This window comes from Limulus polyphemus, unplaced genomic scaffold (assembly GCF_000517525.1).
Source record: "Limulus polyphemus unplaced genomic scaffold, Limulus_polyphemus-2.1.2 Scaffold1036, whole genome shotgun sequence".
In the NCBI taxonomy this organism is placed as follows: domain Eukaryota; kingdom Metazoa; phylum Arthropoda; class Merostomata; order Xiphosura; family Limulidae; genus Limulus; species Limulus polyphemus.
The window spans coordinates 266,475-276,808 of NW_013666646.1; the positions used below are offsets into that span (position 1 = coordinate 266,475).

General features: G+C 35.2%; 1 protein-coding gene across 1 annotated transcript in view; it reads right to left on the bottom strand.

The window, feature by feature from the left end:
- LOC106461811 (X-linked retinitis pigmentosa GTPase regulator-like) overlaps positions 1-10,334 on the bottom strand; it is a 150,846-nt gene that overhangs the window by 114,250 nt on the left and 26,262 nt on the right. Inside the window, exons 3-4 of the mRNA XM_022388887.1 lie at positions 9,044-9,136; positions 7,442-7,504 (exon numbers count right to left, since the gene is read on the bottom strand). Coding sequence (XP_022244595.1) covers positions 7,442-7,504; positions 9,044-9,136 — 156 coding nt within the window. The remainder of the gene's footprint in view (positions 1-7,441; positions 7,505-9,043; positions 9,137-10,334) is intronic.

The window sequence follows — 10,334 nt, forward strand, 5'->3', positions numbered from 1 at the left end:
AGTAATTTCTGTTATCCTGGCCCAATGCAGGTTTTAGGTAAGTATACCCTACGAGGCAACACTTTCACCTAGTGGGATCCTATAGTAAGTTAGTTGTGAGTAATAAAAATATAAGTATATAAGGAAATAGGTTTTGTGAGAGAGAGACAATATAGTAATTAGTAATTTCTGTTATCCTGGTCAAATGCAGGTTTTAGGTAAGTATACCCTACGAGGCAACACTTTCACCTAGTGGGATCCTATAGTAAGTTAGTTGTGAGTAATAAAAATATAAGTATATAAGGAAATAGGTTTTGTGAGAGAGACAATATAGTAATTAGTAATTTCTGTTATCCTGGTCAAATGCAGGTTTTAGGTAAGTATACCCTACGAGGCAACACTTTCACCTAGTGGGATCCTACAGTAAGTTAGTTGTGAGTAAGAAAAATATAAGTATATAAGGAAATAGGTTTTGTGAGAGAGACAATATAGTAATTAGTAATTTCTGTTATCCTGGTCAAATGCAGGTTTTAGGTAAGTATACCCTACGAGGCAACACTTTCACCTAGTGGGATCCTATAGTAAGTTAGTTGTGAGTAATAAAAATATAAGTATATAAGGAAATAGGTTTTTTGAGACAGACAACATAGGGAGCATGTTGTAAAGGGTTTGAAAAGGTCCCAGGTGAGAGCATGAAGAACCAATTTCAGGTCTCAGTCGGGTATGGGAGTAGGATAAGAGAACAGACAAGCCATGCTTTAAGAATTATGTGAAGAAGGAGGTGAGGTATAAAGTAGGTTGCCCAGGGTGGAAATGGTGAAGGATAGACCAATGATGATAAGCATACTATTTATGTTGGTGCACAGAAGAGATGAAAGGGCAAAAAGAGTGGTAAAGAGCAATGGACCAGAAACATCTCACATGTAAAGATGAAGGGATGTCACTTTTTGATGAAAGGGTGATATATACTATTGAACCAAAAGGGATGAAATGTTGGGAAGAGGAAGGGAGCTTGGTTAAGAGAAGATAGTGTAACAGAAACCAAGGTTGGGCAGGCCAGTAAAGGACTACCAACAGGACTCCGGAAGAGATGTCCCAAATCAGAGAAAGGAGGACAGTCATAAAGGAAAAGATGGGACCAGCCCTGTCTGAGGGTTTAGATAGCCAGGACTGATGGGTACAGTACATGAGACCAAAAGAAAGGAAGTTTGCTATTTAAGGATGTGGCAAAGACATCTATGAGGAAAATTCTAAGTTGGGAGAAGATACAATGGAATATTTGAGGATGGAGGGACCATTCTGTGGGTAGGATGCAGTTTCAATGAGAAAGACAATCCATGATGATGTTCAGTACACCTAGAATATGACAGGCTATTACACTCACCCAACTGGAATGGGCCCAAGAGGTCCAATGCCTGAAAGCAGAGGGTCCTGGAACAGGTGATTCTATGGTGGTTGATATGAGATGTGACTGTGGAGTTGTCAGAGAGGATCATTACAAAATGATCCACAAGGAGGGGAAGTAAATTAGAGCATGCCCAATAGACAGTGAGCAGTTTGAGGATGTTGATGTGTAGTGAATACTCCTCCAGGGTCCAAGAACCTGAAGTAAGATAGTCATTCAGGAACATTCCCCATCAAGAGAGAGAGAAGCATCTGTGAAAAAGTGAAGGTCTGGTTTGGGAGAAGGTAAGGGATAAGGGAATGCCAGAGGTAGTATTGAAGTGGTCTAACCACCAAGTATAATCCTATAGTAGAGAAGGAGAGAGGAGTATTGGTGAGGATAGTGGATCCCTGAAAAATTACATTGGTCAAGCAATACCCACTGTAGGGGAAGCATATGTATGAGGAGTTCCACAGAAGTTATAGTCCCAAACATAGAAAGAGAACAAGAACCCCTAGTGCTGAATGTGAAGTTCAGGTGTGAAATTTGGTGACCAGATGCCCTAGATTCCATAAGCACACTGAAGAAGGTTGGGCAATGCTGAGGTGACAGATGAAAAAATTTTCCAGGTGGATGAGATATTAGGTCAGGATAAGGAAGGACATGGAAATCTTGATGAGCCACCCTGAGAGAGTGTCTTCATGAAGAACAAGAGAAGTTTGGTCAGAGGATTGTGCCTGGAAATGGGGAAGGAGAAGCCAGTTGAGCATGTAGAAATATAATCACAGACCCAGATCATGAAAAGGGGCTGATGCTACACAGAAGAGCATGAAAATGGAAACTGTGATTCCCATTAACAAATTAGAGAAATGTCTTGAGAATAGGGCAATTGAGATGTAGAGAAGGGCTTTCAAGACATCGACTTTATCATCCACATGCCAGGCTGAAAAGACCAACAGAGAGAGAAAAATTCTCTATCTGAAAATGTGGGACAATCCAGAATGATTGATGGAGGAAACATTGATAACCAGGTGTTAGTCACAACTTTTTTGTGACAACAAAGAGGAGGGAGTAATAACCTAGAGAGAGATCGTAAACTTCCTCGATGGCCTGTTTCTTCAACAAATCCTGTACTGTCCCCTCTAGATGAAGAAAGTAGGCTGGATCAGATGGGTATTGAAAGACAGAAGGTTGGGAAAGAAGAGGAGGGGGAAGAAAGGTGAAGAGAAAGAATGTGGGAAGGCACTTCAGTTACCCATCTGTTAGCAAAGAAATGTGTTTAAAGGTCTTCAAACAGAGATAGTTGGACTCCCACATGTTATGAACTAACTGGATGTTCATTGGCAATTAGGCTGGTAGATGAGATGTTGGATGGAAGTAGAATGAGAAGAGATGGAAGGTCAGGATACAGGAATAGAATAGGGAGCAGAAGAAGGGCTAGAGCAAAGGACAGAAGTGGAAGGGTGAGGTTGGGACAAACAGGAATTTAGGAAAGTAAGGTAAAATTGATAGTGGGAATCAGGGACACCATCAAAAACCTTCAGATGAAGAAAAAGGGAAAAACAAAGGTATCAGAGGGAGGAAGACAGTCGAGCGCCCTAACCACCTGGCCATGCTGGGCCACAAAATAAGAAAGAACAGAAGAGGTGGAATGAGCCAATGGTGAGGTGCTTCCATTATAAGGTGAAGAGAGGATAGGTATCTAAGAAAGGCAGTAAGAAAACTCAAAGTCGGGTAGGTTGGGCACTAGATAGGTAAACAGCCAATAACGAAGCCACCCCCCCAAAAAAAAATGGCAAGAGGGTCTCCAAAGATTTGATGGACCATAAGCAAGAACATAAAAATCAGTCATGTGAGGGGATTGGGGCATAAATTTGCATGAATGAAGTTGATTTAGAAAGTGGCATGTACAGCAATGTCTAGGGAGGAGGGAAAACCAAAAAATCACGAGAGGAAGGGTTGTGTAATAGAGAATGAGAAGAGTCAAAGGATATAGGATAATAAGGCTTTGAAAATCTGAGGAAGACTGATACTATCCTTCAGTATGGAAGAATGTTCCCAAAGTAAAACTTAGAGAAGAAAAATATTTGCTCAAATTTGTCCTCCACAATTTCAGGCTCGAAGGAAGGGCAAGGGAAGTGAGTGGAAGAGATTGAAGCAGAGGACCCTGGCTGTATCATGGACCCCACCAAATGTTGAAAAATAGCTGTCTCATCTTCCACAGATAAAGAAGTTTACTCACTATGAGTAATATGTTCACTCGCATCAGCAGAAGAAGAGTTCACATGAAACTGAATTCATATTGAGTATTTCTAAACTCAGTCAAGTGAATGTTAAAAATTGTAATTGTGGCTAATCTCAGCAAACTCAAACACATCTGTTCATGAAAGTGCCAAGGAAAAGAATGAGGATTCACGGGCATGAATGTAGAGGGCATCACTGTGCGTGGAGGTGTGTCACACTCCTATTGATGGAGGGTTCTGTTACATGATTACATCATTATGCAGTGGCGCAAATTCACATGGGAGTTTCAACAAGGCTGATGGCTTGCAAATCTCTTTGTCATATGATGTGAACTCAAGAGGAAAATAAGCTATTCTTTGTGTGGAAGTGAATATTTGTTTCAGAATAAAGGATTACAGGATGCAACTCATATACCACCCTCCCATCTGAAGTACTGGAGACAAATTACCCTTCTAAAGACCTACACACATCATTCTGAAACAATGTAACTTAAATGTTAACATTATCTAACATTGAAAATGTATTTCCGATAGGTACTTACCTCCTTTCACCCAACGCTATCTCGACCTTGATTTGCACTCTAAGCATTGTTAAAGTTTCCAATAATGCACCAGTCTTTTATACCATTTAGTTTTTGCACCACTGCAGTAAAATGTGCTGATCATGTGGCTACCCTCCACCAATTATAGTGCACCACCTATACTATACTACCCTTTACCATTCCAGCACAATCCTCACTTTCGTGAATTTGTAGATACAAACTAGAGATGCACCCCCACAAGTAATGCATCCCTTCCGAGCAAACCCCAACAACATAATAACCAGGTGTTGAGAGGCAGCATTGAAACCAACAAATTGGCCATGGTAGACCACAGGAGGGCCCTGAGTTCAGCAAAAAATTAATCAGGTGACTAGCAGAAGGCTTGAGACAACAACTGTAAGGAGGAATTAATATGTAAAAGTGTGTTCAAAGCAAAGCTAATCCTAGAAAACTGAGACCAGTTAAAATGGATCAATGCTTTAGGATTCGAGACCCATAAGGGAAGGATAGGATCCAGACATTAGGAATCCAAATAGGCATTTGAGGCACGTTGGTAAGCAAAAGAATACTGGTCCAACAGCAAAGGGGGACGGGGCATACCACACATGACAGCAAGTGATCAATTAAACATTGAGCATGAACAAGAATGTTGACTGAGAGAGAATAAACATAATAATCAGAACAAGGTTCTTCACCTAACAAGAAAAAAGGAGAATCAAGGGCTAAAGGTGAAACATTTAAAATTTGACATAACTGATCAATAAGGTGTAAGAAAGGTGAGGTTGGTAAACTCCTCTGACTGTCAGCATTATGAGACTGACCAAAAAAATTGGAGCCAGAAAAAGAGAGTCTAAATTGTTTTCATGCTGATGAAAGTCTTCTCAGAAGCAAGTTCATGGGGAAAAGAAGAATGAACCAAAGATCTAGCAAAAACATCCAACTCCCTGTGAATTAAAGCTTAAACTTCCTCTGCAGACATCATCAACTTGCCATGCTGGGGACTAGTGACATTACTGTCTTCAGTATTGCGGGCAATGTCTTCATCCACCACAGTAAAACTCGAATTCAAAATTCAACTTCAAAAAATGTAATAAACTGTCGAAAACAAAAGTAAATGAAATGTCGAAAGCAAACTAAATTCAAAACATTAAGTTGAAACTGGTAAGTAAGGAGTCACATGAAGAACAAAGTAAACACACGTCTATACACTGTAATGCCAATCAAGAAAGTGAGGATTATGCTGTAGTCACATGGAGGGTAGTCACATGATCAGCACATGTTGCTGCAATGGCACAAAAATGAAGGGGTATAAAAGACTAGTACACTGTTTGAAATTTTAGCAATGCTTAGAGGGCAAATCAAGGTTGAGATAGCTTTTTGTGAGATAAGGTAGTGCCATTTTGGAATTAAAGAGTTCCCAGAGATTCTCCAAGATAACATTTTGGGAATCTCATAGCTGATTTCAAATTCTTCTTTAATCCTATGTTCCTTAAAAAAAAAAGCTAAAAAATTAAAATGATAAAATTAACCAGAATAAGTCACGATATGCATATTATAACATTTTATTTAGAATATGCTTACAAGTATATGATACAGAAATAAATGATATTCTAAATCACAGAAATTCAAGGGCACGAAGTCACTTGTATTTCAAATTTTGTGACTGTATGTTTTTGGTAATCTTATTTCAAACAACTTAGAAAAATTACAATATTCAAAGACCTTAGATGTAAGTCCTTTAAACTGTGTAACTTGAATAAGTGGACTAAAGCAATAAAAGGTGCTTTTGTGAAAAATGACAAAATGCTATTTCAGAATCAAAAGTCAATATTTCAAACTCTTCTAGGTATTCAATAAATTACATTAATAACTTTTCTTCTGTGATATATATATATATATATATATACACACACACGTGCAAGACCACTGATATATTAAGGCAATATCAGAGAACATTGTGGAACAGAATTTTTCACATACAAATGCTTTTATGATTATAGTCTCAGTTTGAGTTATAAAGTTCAAAGTTAAAGAACCTTTAACTGGCTTATGAGGCTACTAACTAGCTACTAAGCTAATAGTAAAGCTAGTTTATATTAAACAAATCATTACTAAATATTCTTATGATAATTAACAAATGTAAAACTTTGGTTATAATGGTAAATTATGAAATTTTTAGTTTTCTGATGATAATGAGCATAGAACTAAATCTGAAGTTGTAATTATAGCAGTAAAACCATTAATGGTTCAAATTTTTACAGCAAGTTTATAAAAACAAGGATTAAATTTGCTTCCCCATGTCTAATTTGGCACTTCTGTGGTAAAAGCTCATATACATTATTAGGTTACGATCTATGTCATACCATATTCATGCTCCTTTCTGTAGTAAAAACTTATACACCTTCTTAGGTCATAATATACAATTCATCTGTTTATCATGTTCTGGCAAAAACTCTTTTATATAACATTAAAATGTCATAGTGTAATTAGTCATTTTTCTTTCATTGTAAAGATTCTTGTGGACATAATATCTACTGAAATATTCACACACACACTGCTACTGATGTATTCACACACACACACACTGCTACTGAAGTATTCACACACACACACTGCTACTGAAGTATTCACACACACACACTGCTACTGAAGTATTCACACACACACACTGCTACTGAAGTATTCACACACACACACTGCTACTAATGTACCTCATCTTCATTGACATTTCATAAAACCAAATAAAGTCCAACACATCTTGGCAATAAAGGTAGAAAAAATTACCTTTACTCTACAGGTAATAATTAATTTTTTTTATATTATCTGGAAACAAAAGATAATTTTTTCTAATTCTATTGCCAAAACGTTTAAATCCCTCCAGTATGTACTACAAATTCTGAAAAAGTTCAATACAAGTTAACTGAATAAAAGTGGTGTCCACTATCCCTGGAGAGTAAAGGTAATTGTTTCTAACTTTATTTGTTCCTAAATTTTAACTTATGAGCCTTAAAAATTTCTGTGAATTTACAATTTCACTATATTAGTGGTCAAACTGTTTTGAAGCTAATAAGATTGTCATTTATTATTTTAGCCATAACTAACAACGTTTTAATACTCTCCTTTTAACCAACTTCACCACCAAAGATTTAGTACATATGAGGTGAGTATGGTTTACTGACCCAGTAGAGGAAAATAATTAAAAAAACCCAAACAAACAATGGATTTCAATACTTAATCATGGAGTTCAACAATCCATTTTATGGTATATATTTAAAACAGATAATAAATCTTACCTGTTGCAATTAAAGTATGAGATTTTCCACATGCTGCTAGTATTACTCTTTCTTGCTTAAGGCCTGGGGTCAGTAATAAAAAGATATTGACAACTGTTGTGTTAAACCACAAATTATAAATATATATATATATATAATCCATTATTTGACAGTAGTAACAATATCCAAGTTTATTTAACTTTTAATGGTATATACAGAAAATATTAACAAAAAACATAAACCACTCTGTTCAATACTTGCATTAAGTGCATTTTTCAACTCCTCTAAATATCATTTTTTGAGCAAAAGTTTTGCAAAAATAAAAATTTTACACTTAAAACTTGTAATAAAAAAGCTAAAATTGGGCCACCATCATATTGTTACGTCTCTGGTCGTTAGTTAATTTTCAATAAAAATTCTTTCCGAAGAAACTTTACACACCTCTTTATTTTCTTAAATAAAACTGGTTTATTCTTTCTGAAAACAACTTTGCAATACACTTAATTTCAACAGTCATGCTATAACAAACGCTATAATTCACAATGAACGTCTCACGTGCTCGACTCAACAATACTCTGTCCGCAGTTCAATTACACATTGTTCACATCGCTTCTTGGCCGGTCTTATATATACAAGACTACCCCATATCTAGTAGTCTCCTGACGCTTCATGAACGTTCTAGAAGCACGTGCCGTGTTACTAGCGTCACATGACCTCCGCTGTCGTAACAATATTATGTCAATTCAGTATGTTAGAATCATGGAATTTCTATGGTATTTGGTATGGGCCACCATTTTTGGGTTGTTTATATAGTTATTTGTAAAAAAGTTATAATTTCAATGCCATTTTTGGATTGAAAACAAGAAAACAAAGTATTAAAGTTTAAGAAGACACAAACATGAAACATTTAGGTAGTACATAAACCTTAAAAACATCAAGGTACATTTATTAAACTTTTGTTTGGATAAATCTTACTGGAGTGAAAATGCAAATCATAAGTAAATAGCTTGCACAGAAGTAGTTGGAAATAACAAACAATGACATATGGTGTATATTATGAATGCTAACAAAACAATGGTTTTCTAGCATAGTGTTTGAGATAATTTTAAACATAGAATACTTAGCATAGGTTCATTTCAAGTCTTCAGCTACAAATCTGAATAAAAAACATTTTAACTACATTTTTAGCTAAAGTATAAGCCACAATTGTAATAATAAAGCTTATTATAGCATGTAGTCCATAGAAGTGTATTGGATGACTTTGAATTGTGATCAGTATCCATAACTAGAAAGGCAATGTTATTTTACTAATCTTCAATTTACATACATACCACTAATCTATGTATGCTCTTTCAAATAGGTAAGTTAAACTTTTGTATCTTTTCAGATTTGTGCCAGATTTGCTTTAAGCCTGAAATATTAATCCTGCTAACTCATAATATTATTGACAGGTTGTTTCAAACCACACATATCTTATGATTACTTTAGTGTTATTTTCCATTTTTCTCATGTTGTCTGCATTTCAAGTTCGTATTATGATTTTGAAATCAATATAAAATAATTCAACTTAAAAAACTTCTATAACTTATCTAATTCATTACATCTGATAACTCTATACCTTACCTTTAACACAAGTAGGCTTGTGAAGTAATTTAGTGTGTCCATGACCAAGTTGACCCCATTCATTACTCCCAAAGGTGAACACTCTGCCACTAGCTAAAGAAATTTCATAAAAACAGTTTCTATTTTGAAATCTTTTTATTATATATATATACACACACACATGGATAGGTGCAAGTGAAATGTATTTCAAGTAATTAGCTTTTAAGCAGTATTTATAAGAGCATACAGCATAAACTTTTGTGGAGTGTCAACAATCAATATATATGCTGAGAATGTTAAAAAGATGATTTTTTTTAACACATAAAGAATATCACACAATTCTACAATGCTCAATCAGTAGGAGTTTAAGGAAACAATAGCTCATGACCAATGATTGAATAATTCTGTTATATGCTGGAAAAATCATGCTTATTAGTTTAATTATTTCTTAGTAAGCACCAAGTAAGGAGTATGAAGAAATTAAGAATAGTAAAATCTTGCAGTATATTATTTATTTATTTTTTCATTACCAGGCCTTGGGTAGATTATTCACAACTTACCTGGAGATTTTTTACAGATATGTAGTTTACTTATTTATCTGTCACTTAATCTTGTGTAGACAATTCAGAATATTTTTATCAGGTTAATTCAGATGTTATACTTTTAGGTTTGAAGGCTTATTATTACTGCAAATTTTGCTAGTAGCAACATTAGGCCCAGGAATGCAGATATATACTTTCATTTTTTTATTCTAAGCTTTCCTATTGATACTTGCTTTAGCAAAGACCTTATTATTATTATTATTACAATATTTAATGTATAACATACAACATTTCACACATATCTAAAGTATAATATAATATACATTTAATGTAGAACAAAGCTTAGAATTAGGAACAGAAACTTCCATTGTCTTTTTAGAGTTGAAGGATAGTTTTTACTTAAATCTAATGACTGGATTATATTATTAGAACCTTGAGGAGATTATTGGATGGAGAGACAGTGACAAACTCCTCAAGCATATAATAGTCTTATATAGGAACATATCATAAGTTTCTTCTTTCTGTATTATTAATATTTACTTTGAATTTATTCTTTGTTCTGAGTATGTGTAGGTTTTCACATAATATGGGGTCAAGAAGTACCATTAAATTGTTTTTGTTTCAAGTTACTTTTATTCCTTTGCAATTTTTATGGTTAGGTGTATCCTGTTGCCACCTGAGGAGAAAATTGTTACATATGACCTTGTTTCAGGATGTCAAGAGCAATGCCCTTCACTAATTGTACACTGTGTGGTCACAAGTAAATAGAC